The sequence below is a fragment of the Vicugna pacos genome, chromosome 9 (assembly GCF_048564905.1).
Source record: "Vicugna pacos chromosome 9, VicPac4, whole genome shotgun sequence".
NCBI lineage: Eukaryota > Metazoa > Chordata > Mammalia > Artiodactyla > Camelidae > Vicugna > Vicugna pacos.
Genome location: NC_132995.1, coordinates 17,538,117 through 17,552,226, shown reverse-complemented (window position 1 = coordinate 17,552,226; position 14,110 = coordinate 17,538,117). Strand labels below are relative to the sequence as shown.

Here is a 14,110-nt window from a genome sequence, read left to right as displayed (position 1 = left end):
TTATTTTACAACTTTATTTTGGAGCAATTTACATTTATGAAAGAGATGCCAGAGTAGTACAGAGATTTTCACATGTGCTTTATCTGGGTTCCCCTAATGTTAACCATACAGACAAATAGTACAATGATTAAAACCAGAAAATTAACACTGCTAAATACTGTTTTAAAAAATCTACAGGTCTTATTTGAATTTTGCCACTTTTCTCACTAATTACCTCCCTTTGTTCTTGGATCTGATCCCAGATCCCACGTTGCGTCTGGTTGTCAGGTCTCCAATCTGTGACAGCTCCTGTCTTTCCTCATCTTTTAAGACCCTGACACTTCTGAAGAGTACCAGCCCATCATTTGGTGGACTGCTGCTCAGTTTGGCCTTAGCTGATTAGCTTGAGGTGTTGAGCACTTCAGCAGGAACGCTCCGGGAGTGGTACTCTGCCCTTCTCACACATCATGGCTGGGGTTCCCCATGCTGATTCGTAGTCATGTTAAACCTCATCACCTGGTTAAGCTGGTGTCTGCTAGATTTGTTCCTCGGCAGAGTTACTGTTTCTTCATTTTTGAAATTATTAAGTATCATACAGGGAGATCCTTTGAGACTGTGCAGATGTGCATCAGTGATGCTCGTCTGCAAAACATACTTCTGTGGTGTTGGCCCGTTTCTGTCATGCCTCCTACATTTTTAATTGGGATTCTATGAGGAAGAACTGACGCTTCTTCCTCGTTTATTGATTGATTGGTTTGGTAATTTATCTTCATATAGACTCGAATATTTATTTTACTCTGGGAGATATAATCCATTATTGTCATTATTTTCTTGCTCAGATTATTGCAGATTTGGATATTAGGAGCATCTTCAGAGTGGCTCGTGTGTCCTTTCAGTGTGCTCCGTCGTTGTTGAAAACTCCCTACTTTCTGGTACCAGAAGATGCTCCAGGCTAATTTTGTCATTTTCTAGCCTCAGCCCTGGAGTCGGCTACTTCTCCAAGAACTGGTTCCTTTTATTGAAGAATGGTGTTCAGATACCAAGATCAGGGCCCTGGGTGTGCTCATTACTGCTGGGGTGTCATCGATTACAGGCCCTCCCAGCAGACAGACAGGAAATGCACGTGTGTACACTGCCCCGTGCATACACGTCTGCATGCGTGCCTAGATCTGTTCTTCTGTGTGTATATTAAGAGCTCTGGTACCTCTAATTTCAGTCCAGGGCCACAGAGCTCATGCTAGCCCTCCTTTCTCCTCATTCTTATTACCTGTCTCTGACAGTAAGAAACCTGCGTTTACAGTATGCTTAAGTGATTAATCCTAATATTCATAGAGAGTAATTTCCGAATTGCTGACTCACATTCCTGTGAAAAAGAAATTTGTCTTTAGCCGTATTGCATCATGCAGCCCTAGATGCCAAGTTACGTAGGTTAGTTCTTCTCTTCCCTACCCCGTTCGATGTCATTATGTTGTTCATTTGTAATCGGGTTCATTTGTTACTCTTTGTATTGCGTTTGGGGATCCCCCACAACCTTGTGGATTTCCCCTATGACCTTTCATTGCTTATTTTACAACTTGGTAAAAATGCCAAAATGTTGGCTGTTGGACGCATCTCGTGAAACATCTTTTAAACAAGTTCTCTGCTGACCTGCTTCTTCCTGCTTTTCACAGGTCGGTCTGTCTCTGTGTACATGGCTGTCTGCAGATGACAACTTGCTCTTACTTCAAGGTGGTGAAGTACAGAAGGCATGCTTAGCAGAGAGAACTCATAGTGAATATATGAGGTCATAATTGCCAGGAGAAAAAAAAAATGGGGCCAAAAGTCCCAAAGGAAGCACAAGGATGTGTCCTAGGGTGTTTGCTTTTATTTTTTGCCTGTTTTTTTCCCTCAGAATTATTCTAAGTTGCACCCATGTTGCTCCTTTCATTGTCAGTAGTCTGGATATACTACAGTGTGTTTATTCACTTGTTGATGGCCATTTGAGTTGTAGCCATTGGGGCAGCTATGAATGCAACTGCTATGAATATTCATATACAAGTCTTCCTTTGGACTTGAGCTTTCATTTTTCTTGGGTAAATACTTTGGAGTCACACTCTGGGGTCGTATTGTAAGTATTAAGAGACTACCGACTTGTTTTCAAAAGTGGTTGACTGTTGTACAGTCCCGCCAACAATGAGAGTTCCAGTTCCTCCACATCCTCAATGCTTGTGTGGTCATTCTCACTGGGGTGTAGTGCTGTCTCACTGCAGTTTAAATTTGCATTTCTCTAATGACTTACAGCGTTGAGTATCTTTCATATGCTATTTGCCGTCCATATGTCTTTGATGAAGTATTCAGATCTTCTACCCATTTTTTTCATTTTATTGTTTTTTTGAAGTTTGGCTTACAACATACTGATTTCAAGTGTGAAGTGCAATTATTTAATATTTATATATACATATTACAAAATGACCACCACAATGAGTCTAGTTAACCATCACCACACATAATTACCAATTTTTTTGTGTCATGAGAACTTTTAATATTTACTCTTAGCAACTTGCAAATAAATGTGCAGTAAGGTATAACTAGCCATCATCACCATGACTTATTTGTTTTATATTGGAAGTTTTTACCTTTTGACTCCCTTCACCCATTTGACCACCTTCCCCTCATATTGCCCCCTACCCTGCCTCTAGCGACCACCAGTGCAATTTGTTCTCTGTATCTATGAGCTTGGTTGGTTTTTTTTTATATTCCATATATAAGTGGAAATTATATGGCATTTGTCTTTCTCTGACTTCCTTCACTTAGCATAATGTCCTTAAGGTCAATACATGTTGTCACAAATGGAAAGATTTCATTATTTTTTGTGGTCAAGTAATATACCATATGGTATGTGTGTATATGCATCTTAATTTTCTTTATCCTTTCATCCACACCAATCGATGCTTAGATTGTTTCTATACTTGGCTGTTGTAAATAATGTTGGAGTGAACATGGGGATGCATATATCTTTCCAAGTTAGTGTTTTGTTTTGTTTTGTGGTACAGACGGCCTTTATTGTGTGCAGTGGGAAGCTGAAGTAGAGGGGACATGACAGCTTCAGCTCCTGGGGCAGCTCCACAGACCCGTTGCTGCCCTGAAAAGCTCAAGTTAATGTTTTTATTTTCTTCAGATAAACGCATAGAGGTGGAATTGCTGGATTATGTAGTAGCGCTATTTTTAATTTCTAGAGGAGCCTCTCTACTGTTTTCCATAGTGGCTGCACCAATTTATGTTCCCACCAACATTGCATGAGGGTTCCTTTTTCTCTGCATCCTTGCCAACACTTGGTGTATCTTGCCTTTTTAACAGTAGCCATTGTAACAGATGTGAAGAGATACATCTTTGTGGATTGGAGCATCTTTCCATGTTATCTGTTGGCTATCAGTATGTCTTCTTTGGAAAAATGTCTATTCAGATCCTCAGATCCTCAGCCCATTTTTTAATTGGACTATTTAGGGAGTTTGCTTTTGTTTTTGTTTTTTGCTATTGAGTTGTAAGAGTTCATTGTATATTTTGGCTATTAATCCCTTATCAGATACATGATACACCCACATTTTCTCTTAATCAGAATCGTCTCATTTTGTTGGTGCTTGCCTTTGCTCTGCAGAAGCTTTTCGGTTTGACGGAGTGCTGCTGCTATATTTTTGCTTTTGTTGCCTTTGGCTTTTGGTGTCAAAGCCGACAAATCATCTCCAAGACCAATGTCAGGGAGCTTGCTACCTTGTGTTTTCTTCCAGGAACTTTATAGTTTCAGATCTTATATTCAAGTTTTTAATCCACTTTGTGTTTATTTTTGTGTTTCTTTCTGTGTACGTATGATGTAAGAAAGTGGTCCAGTTTCATTCTTTTGCATATGGCTGTCCAGTTTTCCCAGCACCATTTAATGAAGAAATTGTCCTTTCCCCATATATTCTTGGCTCGTTTTTCAGAATTTAATTGACCATATATGGGTGGGTTTATTTCTGGATTCCCTATTCTATTCAGTTGATCTATAAATCTGTTTTTATGCCAATACCGTACTGTTTTCATTACTATTTTTTGCCCATTTAAAAATTGATTTTGTTTTCTTTTTAGTGAGTTTTGAAAATTCTTTGTTTATTCTGGATACATGTCCAGTCAGAGATACTATTTGAAAATATTTTCTCCCTTTCTGTGGACTACCCTTAATAGTATCTTTTGAAAAGCAGAAATTTAAAATTTTGGTTAAGTCTAATTTATCAGTTTTTCCTTTCATGATTGTTTTCTCTTCGCCCTCCCCCCAGGTCTTTGTCTGGCGAAGTCATATTAGCTCTTTAGTGCTTACAAGATGTTTTCTTAGATTTCCTACAGTTTCTTACTGTTTTTCTTATCAGGAAGGTTGGACAAAGGGCTCTGGTTCACCATTACTGGAGCAGAAGTCAGGAGATCAATTTCTGTCAGATTATGTTCTATAAAATAATTTTTATGAAGATTGAAATTTGGGGTTAAGTTTGGAATATTTTCTTAATTGTCACTTCTCTATGTTTGCCTTATTCATGAAATGTTTAAAATTACACAGGTTTGTGTTAATGATGATCTGGTTGCAAAGAACTTCGCATATTACATATCACCTATGGAAAATAAAAACCTTGATGCTCTAGAGAAACCAAGATTGAATATGAAGACAGCATCCTTTTCCAATAAACTCAATCCAGCACTTACTCTTTGGCCAATGTTTTTGCAAGGAAAAGATTCTCAAGGGATGGAAAGTGAGTGGATTCTCATCATTGTATGTTCCCTTTAAACCATCTTATTTATGGGAAATCTTAGTGAATTGATAAAAATTGTTGTACAGACTTTTTCTTTTATGGAGGCAGAGACTTAGGCTATGAATTTAATATTTTACTTTTAATCCTAGTGAGTTTGTGACGAGTTCTGAGATTCTAAAAGAGCTGCCTCTTGTTTTTACGAGAAGATAAACTATTGTGAATTTCTTATTAACATGGAGTTATATTTTGAAGAGTCCATATATTCATAATCTAAAGATACTATAAAAACAAACTTTTGTTTGCTTGGTGTTTAAAAGATCCATTTATTAGCATGAAAATATGAGAAGAGTCAGTCACGAAACAACTTTAAGTAGTTCTCCATCCACTCTTCTTTAGTGCCCTCGTGTTGCTCCCCTGCCCCAAGTTAGGTATTCTGTGCCTTACAGCCTAAGTGAGAGCAGAGGCGTATCAGCAAGCTCTCAGCTGTATTTTGGGTTTTATTTCATGCATTGATCCTGAAATGTATTCTCTCTGTCAGATTCACATGATTTAACTTTGCTGGCGAAGTCTCTCCAGCATCCGTGGCCCAACGGTGTTGGTGACCTCAGGCCAACCGCTAGTCTCCTGGGTGAGTTCTGTTCTCTTGCTTCACTTCATAGGCCACGTAAAAGGACACTCTTCGCTGCATAAACATTATGAGGGCTGTTTAGAAGGACTGGGATAATTCTCTATTTTTCCGTTAATTTGGTGGCACCAATTTATGATGTAGCTGCTGACAAACATAATTTGCCTTGCAGTCCTCCGGCTTTTACCACAATGTAAAGAACATATCAGGCACTTTTTCATGGGTAGGACTGATTTATTTCAGCCCAGCCGTAGGCCAGTGATTATTATTAGTTCTCAGAATATGCATATGGGTTTATGATTGATTTTTACTTTCAGCAGTAGGATGCACAAAAATAAGAAAGAGGCATTTATGAAGTTAGAAATACTCAGTCTTTAATTCCGTATCTCCAGGTTATTTAATGACTTGGAATTGTTGGCAGGGGTGAAATGTACCAGCCACTTTGACGCTTGGCTCACCCTCTGTGGTGGTTCCCCAGGATTCACTCCTACATTGAATGTGTGTATACCTGGGGATATAATACTTCACATATACCCAGAGTGAACCGTAAGTAACCTAAAGCTAGGATTTCCAGTCACAGTGGCAGAGTAGTAGGACCACGAGCTCACCTCTCCTCGGGACCTCAACAGAACCACAACTGACTGCTGAAACAGCCGTCGGAAAAAAAGACTGGAACCTAGCAAGAAAGTAAAGCTTTAGTCAGCTAAAATATTCCATGCACTTTAAATTATTTAATTACTTTGGTAATATTGTTTATCATAGAAAAATACAGATAATCAGAATTTTAAAAGGCTGTCATCTTTAATACACATACTTGTTAGAATTTTAAATCTTTTTTTTTCCCAGAGCTTTCTAGATGTGAGGGTGTGTATATAATTTCTGTTTTACAAAAATGAGATCCTACTATACATACCTCTGTGTGATGTTTTTCGCGTAATATGTGGCTGAACATCTTTCCAGGTCAGAGGCTTCTGTGGCACGTGTGGGGCCCCCACCCATGTTCTGATGCGCCTCCTGTAGGGGTCCCAGATAGGACTTCCTGTTGAAAGGAACCCATTATTGATGGGAATGTGTTATTTCCACTTGTATCTCTTCTGTTTCCATTGGAACAGGAAAAATACCAGGCATTTACGTCGTGTTTAATCACTGCACAGCTTTCTAGTGTTTGGAATCTGTCATCATTATTTTAAGTAGCTCCAGGTTGCTGGGCAGTCATTGTTTCCTACTTTCCTTTATGACAATCAGTGTTGGAATGAACTGTGCATATCTTTGAAAAGGAAAAGGTTGGTGGTAAAGAAAAGAAAACTAATGTGTGAGATGTGACTGGATTATCACGTCAAGAAGCAGAATTACTAGATGTTACATATTTGAGCAAAGATATCCTTTCTTCGTTAATTTTGTGAGAAGCTATTTCATCTATATTTTTATAAATTTTTGGTACTTCGAAGTTGCTGTATCAAAGTGTAGTGCTTTTTAAATATTTGGTTAAACAATTGAATACTACAGAAAGGCTATAATGAAAAATAATTTTCTCTTGTTCAGCCTCTTCTTAGCCCAGGCTACTCCCTAGAGGTGAACCTGTTTTCTAAGCTGTTTATTTTGGCAGTCATCTTTAAATCTTAAAATAATTATGATTATTCATTATTTCTTGGCTTATCCATTCTAGACCCCGTCCTGACTAGCTCGCATGCCCCTAGTCCACACACCGTTAGTCATCGGGTACTCAGGAAGCACCTGCTCAGTGTTGGGCACTGTTCTAGGGATTCATCAGAAACAGAATCAAAGCCTCTGTTTTCCTGGAGTTTATTTCTATTTTCTCAATAAAATTTTTATTTTAGAATAGTCACAAACTTCCAGAAAAGTTGGAGAGCATAACAAAAAAACTTTTTTCCTAAACCATTTGCCTGGAATGCCCCGTCTCTCCCCACTACTTGAGTGTGTTTTTCCTAGAAACAAGGGTGTTCTCAGAAATGTGCACAATACAGCCGTCAGACTCAGAAAATTAATATGGATGCATGGGAGCATCTAACCCTCAGACACTGCTCAAATTTTGCCAATTGTACCACTAATAAAGGAGGGACAGCGGCGGGCAGACGCAGCTCAGCATGTCTCATCGCACCCCTTCAGTCCCTTCTGCCTGCAGCAGCCGCCAGTTGTCCCTGACCTCGCTGACCTCGATGCTGTTGAACTTTGTGCACCAGTTCTCTTGTAGAACGTGCTCAACTGATTTCCTGTTTTCAGTTTCATTGATTTTTGCTCTGATTTTTATTGTTTCCTTTTTTTCTTGCTTACTTTAGATTACTCTAGTTTCCTGAAGTAGAAGCTTATATTATTAATTGTAGATTTTTCTTCTTTTCTGATAAAAACAATTAATGCTATCAATTGCCCTTTAAGTACTGCTTTTGCAGCATCCCCCAAATTTTGATAAGTATTTTTGTTCTCATTTAGTTAAAAATATTTTAAAATTTCTCTTGAGATTTCTTCTTGACCCATGTATTATTTAGAAGTATGTTGTTTAATCTTCAAATACTTTGGGATTTTCCAGCTGTCTTTTTGTTACTAAGTTGGTTTCATTCCATCGTGGTATGAGAGCCATTGTGTAGTTTCTGTTCTTTCAAGTTTGTTTAGGTGTGTTTTATGGCCCAAAATGTGGTCTGTCATGGTGTAGGTTCCGTTTGAGCTTGAGAAGAAGGTATATTCTGCTGTAGGATGAAGTAGTCTGTAGATAGCATCTATGTCCAGTGGATTGGTGATGCTCTTGAATTTGACTGTATCCTTACTGATTTTCTTCCTGCTGAATCTGTTCATTTTTGATAGAAAGGGATTGACAACTCCAGCTATAATAGAAGGCTCATCTATTTCTCCTAGAAATTCTATAACTTCTTGCCTCAGGTATCTTGATGCTCTCTTGTTAAGCACATACACATTAAGGACTGTTAGGTCTTCATGTAGAATTGCTCCTTTATTGTTATTTAATGCCTCTGTCCTTCATAATTTTCTTGGTTCTGAAGTCTGCTCTGTGTGAAATTAATATAGCTACTTCAACTTTTTTTAAGCTATACATTTTTTTCATAGCGATATAGTTGATTTACGTATATAACTTTGAGGTGTACAATGTAGTGATTCACAATTTTTAAAGGTCATAATCTATTTATAGTTATTGTAAAATATTGGCTATATTCCCTGTGCTGTACAATAATCTTTGTAGCTTGTTTATTTTATACATAGTAGTTTGTACCTCTTAATCTTCCCCCGCCTCTTCCCACTAGTAACCACTGGTTGGTTCTCTATATCTGCGAGTCTGTTTATTTTTTGTTATATTCACTAGTTTGTTTTATTTTTTAGATTCTGCATATAAGTGATAGCATACCGTATTTGTCTTCCACTGTCTGACTTATTTCACCTAAGTGTAATATCCTCTAGGTTCATCCATGCTATTGTAAATGGCAATTTTCACTTTTTTTCAATGCTTCACAAATTTACGTGTCATCCTTGCACAGGGGCCATGCTAATCTTCTCTGTATCATTCCAGTTTTAGTATATGTGCTGCCAAAGTGAGCACATAAAATTTTATTTTTATGGCTGAATAGTGTTCCATTTGTGTGTGTGTGTGTGTGTAGATATGTATATATATACTCACACACACACATAGATATATATACATGTATATACATCTTCTTTATTCATTCATCTGCTGATGGACACTTAGATTGCTTCTGTATCTTGGCTATTGTATATAATGCTGCTATGACTATTGGGATGCACGTATCTTTTAGAATTAGTGTTTTTGTTTTCTTCAGGTATATACCCAGGAGTGGAATTGCTGACTCCTGTGGTAGTTCTGTTTTTAGTTTTTTGGGGAACCTCCATACTGTTGTCCACAGTGGCTGCACCAATTTACATTCCCACCAACAGCGTAGGAGGGTTCCCTTTTCTCCACATCCTCGCCATTTGCTATTTGTGGTCTTTTTTTTTTAATATTTAATTTATTTATTATTTAATCATTTTATTTTGGCAGGGGGCAGGTAATTAAGTTTATTTATTTTTGGAGGAGGTACTGGGAATTGAACCCAGGACCTTGTGCATGCTAAGCATGTGCTTTACCACTTGAGCTATACCCTCCCCCTATTTGTGGTCTTTTTGATGATAGCTGTTCTGATGGGTGTGAAGTGATATCTCAGTGTGGTTTTGATTTGCATTTCTCTGATGATTAGCAATGTTGCTAATCTTTTCATGTGCCTGCTGGCCATCTAGATGTCTCTTTTTGAGAAATGTCTATCCTGGTCCTCTGCCCATTGTTTAATTGGCTTGTTTTTTTTTTTTTATGTTGAGTTTATATTGTTTTAATCCCTTACTAGTCATGTCATTGGCAAATACTTTCTCTCATTCAGTAGTTCCTCTTTTTGTTCTGTTGGTGGTTACCTTTGCTGTGCAAAAACTTTTGAGTTTAATTAGGTCCCACTTGCTAATTTTTTGCTTTTGTTCCCTTTGCGTTAGGGGACAGATCCAAAAAATATTGCCATGATTAATGTCAAAGAGTGATCCACCTTTATTTCCTTTAGGAATTTTATGATTTCTGGTCTTACATTTAGGACTTTAATCCATTTACAGTTTATTTTTGTACATGATGTTAGAGAGTGCCCTAATTTCAGTCTTTTACAGGTAGCTGTCCAGGTTTCCCAGCACCATGTATTGAAGAGACTATCTTTTCTCCATTGTATATTTGGCCTCCTTTGTGATAGATTAATTGATCCTATGTGTGGGAGTTTATTTCGTCTCTCTGTCCTGTTCCATTGATCTATGTGTCTGTTTCTGTGCCAGTACCACACTGTTTTGATTACTGTAGCTTTGTAGTACAGTCAGGTCAGGGAGGGTGATACTTTCAGCCCTGTTCTTTCCCAAGATTGTCTTGGCTATTCAGAGTGTTTTGTGTTTCCATACAAATTTTATACTTCAGCTTTCTTTGATTAGCATTAGTAGCGTAGTGTATCTTTCTCCATTCACTTAATCTGTATGTCTTTAAACTAGATTTCTTATAGTTGAGTTTTCTTTTTTGATCCCCTCTGACAATCTTAGTCTTTTAGTTGGTGTATTTAGACCATTACTAGTTAAAGTGATTATTGATTTAGTTGGATTAATATCTGCCATACTGGTTATTGTTTTCTATTCATTGCCCTTGGTTTTTGTTCCTATTTTGTCTTCTGACTTTTTGCCATTTGTAGCTTTAATTAAGCATTTTTTATGATTCCATTTTCTTTCTTAGCATATTAGTTATACTTCTTTTTTCACTGTTTTAAACGGTTGCCTTGAATTTTGCAATATACATTTACAACCAGTCCAAGTCCACTTTCAAATAACACTGTACCACTTCACAGGTAGTGCTAGTCTCTTACAATAATGACGTGTTCATGATTCCTCCCTCCTGTCCCTTGTATCACTGTTGTCATTTGTTTGACTTATGTGCAAGCACGCATGAGTATAAGTAAATACATTGTCACTGTTATTTTGAACAAACTGTTGTCTGCTACATCTATTTAAAAAAAGAAAAAGTTTTAAAGTTTTAATTCACCTTCAATTATTCCTTCTCTAATGTGTACATCCTCAGGCTTAAGATTCTTTCCACAGATGAGTCCAGTCTGCTAATAAGCCCGTCAAAGGCATTCTTCATTTCTGTTAGTATTTTTGGTCTCTAGCATTTTTTTCTTGATTCTTTCTTAGAATTTCCATGTCTTGCTTATTTTACCCATCTGTTCTTGCATATTGTCTGCTTTTTTATTAGAGCCCTTAGCATATTAATCATAGTTGTATTAAATTTCTAGTGTGGTAATTCCAACATCCCTGCCATATCTGACTCTGGTTCTTTTTTTTTAACATTTTTTTTTGGTTTATAATCATTTTACAATGTTGTGACAAATTCCAGTGTAGAGCACAATTTTTCAGCTATACATGAACATATATATATTCATTGTTACATTTTTTTCTCTGTGAGCTACCGTAAGATCTTGTGTATATTTCCCTGTGCTTTACAGTATAATCTTGTTAATCTATTCTACAATTTTGAAATCCTGTCTATCTCTTCCCACCCTCTGCCCCCTTGGCAACCACAAGTTTGTATTCTATGTCTGTGAGTCTATTTCTGTTTTGTATTTATGCTTTGTTTTTTTGTTTTTGTTTTTTAGATTCCACATATGAGTGATCTCATATGGTATTTTTCTTTCTCTTTCTGGCTTACTTCACTTAGAATAACATTCTCCAGGAGCATCCATGTTGCTGCAAATGGCATTACGTTGTCAGTTTTTATGGCTGAATAGTATTCCATTGTATAAATATACCACATCTTCTTTATCCAGTCATCTGTTGATGGACATTTAGGCTGTTTCCATGTCTTGGCTATTGTAAATAGTGCAGCTATGAACACTGGGGTGCAGGTGTCATCCTGAAGTAGGGTTCCTTCTGGATATAAGCCCAGGAGCAGGATTCCTGGGTCATACAGTAAGTCTGACTGGTTCTGATTCTTGCCCTATCTCTTCAGACTATCCTGTTTTTTTTTGTTTGTTTTTTGGTTTTTTTTTTTTGCTTTTCAGTCTGCCTTTTTTTCTTTAAAGCCAGACATGATACACTGGGTGAAAGGAACTCCGGTAGGTAGGCCTTAGTGACATGGTGGTAAGGTGTAGAGGGTGGGGAAGCTCCTTGTGGTGCTCTGATTAGTTCTCTGTCTTCACAAGCCTGAGCCCTGGGCTGGGACCTCTAGTCCTCCACCTCTACTACCTTAGGAAGGACAGGATGGCTGGAGGAGGTAGGTAGATTTGGGTATTTCCCTTACCCCAAGGTGGTTATTTTCTGATGAAACCCCTATAGTAAGTTTAGACTCTGGTTAGTTTCTCCTGAGGGTGAGCCTTGTAAAGAACAGAATAATACTCTGGCACATTTCAAAGTGGTTAACTTTCCCCTCCCCTAACCGGAAGCCCCAAGGGGATCTTTATGCTCTTTATTGTGAGAACCTGGTAGAGTTGCAGTAGATAAAATTCACTCAAAGTATTACAGGGCCCCTGAAATTGTAAACTTACTTTTCCACACTGAGCCTCCAGCAGTCAGTCAATTATAGTTGAGATTTTCCTGCTCCACTGCTGGTTCCCATGGAGACTCCTGCTCACATCAGTTGTGATTCACCGTCTTCCCCCACCGTCTGTCTCTCTAAATGTAGGGGAAGTGGTTTGCTGTGACCTCATTATTATGTCAGATCTAAGAAGAGGTGGTAATTTTCAGTTTGATTAGCTTTCTCCTTGGTGTTAAGATGAAGTGGTGACTTCCAGCCTCCTTACCTGCTGGAATAGACACTGGACGTTAAATTGAGTTTTAATATGTTAAAATTGGTAAATATAAGATTATATAGCATTTATTTCTTCTTGGTGATTCTAATCGCTTTTCTTTTTTCTACCTATGTTGTCTATTTTTATTGGCTCCTTAAGTTGTTCCAGATTCTCAATTTGGTATCTTGTATCTGTATGACTTGAACCTTTTAAAATGTATTGAGACTTGTATTATGACCCAGAATATGGTCCCTTGGAAGAGGTTCTGTATGTACTTGAGAAGACTGTGTATTGTGCTGTTGTTGCATAGAACGTTCTGTAAATGTCAGTTAGGTCACGTTGCTAGTGTGGTGCAGCTCTTCGCTTTGTTGGTTTCTTTTTTTTTTTTTTGGTAACTAGTCTATCAACGACTAAAAGACAGGTGTTGAGATTTCCCACTGTACAATTGTTGTATTTCAGTTCTGTCAGTTTTTACTCCATATATTTTGAAGCTGTTACTTAGGTACACAGAAGTTTAGGATTTTTTGTACTCTTGATGAATTGATCTGTGTCATTATTAAATGACCCTTTTATCTCAGTTAATATTCTTTGATCTGAAGTCTTCTTTGTCTGATATTAATGTAGCCACCCCAGATTTCTTGAGTAATGTTAGCATTGTGTATATTGTTCTGTCCTTTTACTTTTTTTTTTAAAGGCATTTCTAAAAAATTTCTTTCTCTTTTTTTTTTAATGGAGATACTGGGGATTGAACCCAGCATGTCCTTCATGCACTCTGAATGATACCCACCACTGAGTGATATCCTCCCCCTCCATCCTTTTACTTTTAACCTTTTTGTCTCTTTATAGTTCAGGGAGGTTTCTTGTGGGCAGCACATAAGCTGGGTCTTGCGTTTTTTATCCAATCTGTTAATCTCTGTAATTTATATTTAATGTAATCTTTTGATGTGGTTGGGTTTAAAAGTACCATTTTACTATTAGTTTTCTATTTGAATCATCTGTTCTTTGTTCCCTTTGCTGATTTTTCCGACTTCTTTTGGATTAAGTGCCTTTTGTGCTTCTACTTTACATCATTTGTTGGCTTATTAGCGAAACCTTTTTATATTGTTCTTTTAGTGGTTGCCTTAGGGTTTGTAGTATACATGTTAACCCAGTATATTCTGCCTTTGAGTACTCTCGGGGCACTTCCTGGGGAGTATAAGAGCTTTACACCATGTACCTCCATCTCCTCTCTCCCTGCCCACCTTTGTTCTGCTGTTGCCACGTGTTTTAATTCTGCATGTAATAAATCCCACAATACGTTACCATTTTTGATGAGTCAGTTCTCTCTCTCTTTCCCCCTCTCCCTCCCCAGTCCCTTTTTGAAACAAGAGAGAAGTTTAATTCCCCAGCGTGTCCTACAAGCACAGGAAGGTCCTTGGGGTCCGGCTCTTTCTGTCTTGTTG

At 37.7% G+C, this 14,110-nt stretch overlaps 1 protein-coding gene and 1 non-coding gene across 10 annotated transcripts in view; one reads left to right on the top strand and one right to left on the bottom strand.

Moving 5' to 3' along the window:
• Positions 1 to 14,110, top strand: part of TDRD12 (tudor domain containing 12) — a 72,850-nt gene that overhangs the window by 19,149 nt on the left and 39,591 nt on the right. For all 9 annotated transcript variants that reach the window (XM_072967273.1, XM_072967267.1, XM_072967268.1 and 6 more), the window contains 2 exons: positions 4,544 to 4,733; positions 5,272 to 5,361. In XM_072967273.1, coding sequence (XP_072823374.1) covers positions 4,544 to 4,733; positions 5,272 to 5,361 — 280 coding nt within the window. The remainder of the gene's footprint in view (positions 1 to 4,543; positions 4,734 to 5,271; positions 5,362 to 14,110) is intronic.
• LOC116277592 (U6 spliceosomal RNA) lies at positions 8,814 to 8,920 on the bottom strand. The gene has a single exon (XR_004187087.2). It is a non-coding gene; the product is annotated as a U6 spliceosomal RNA (small nuclear RNA).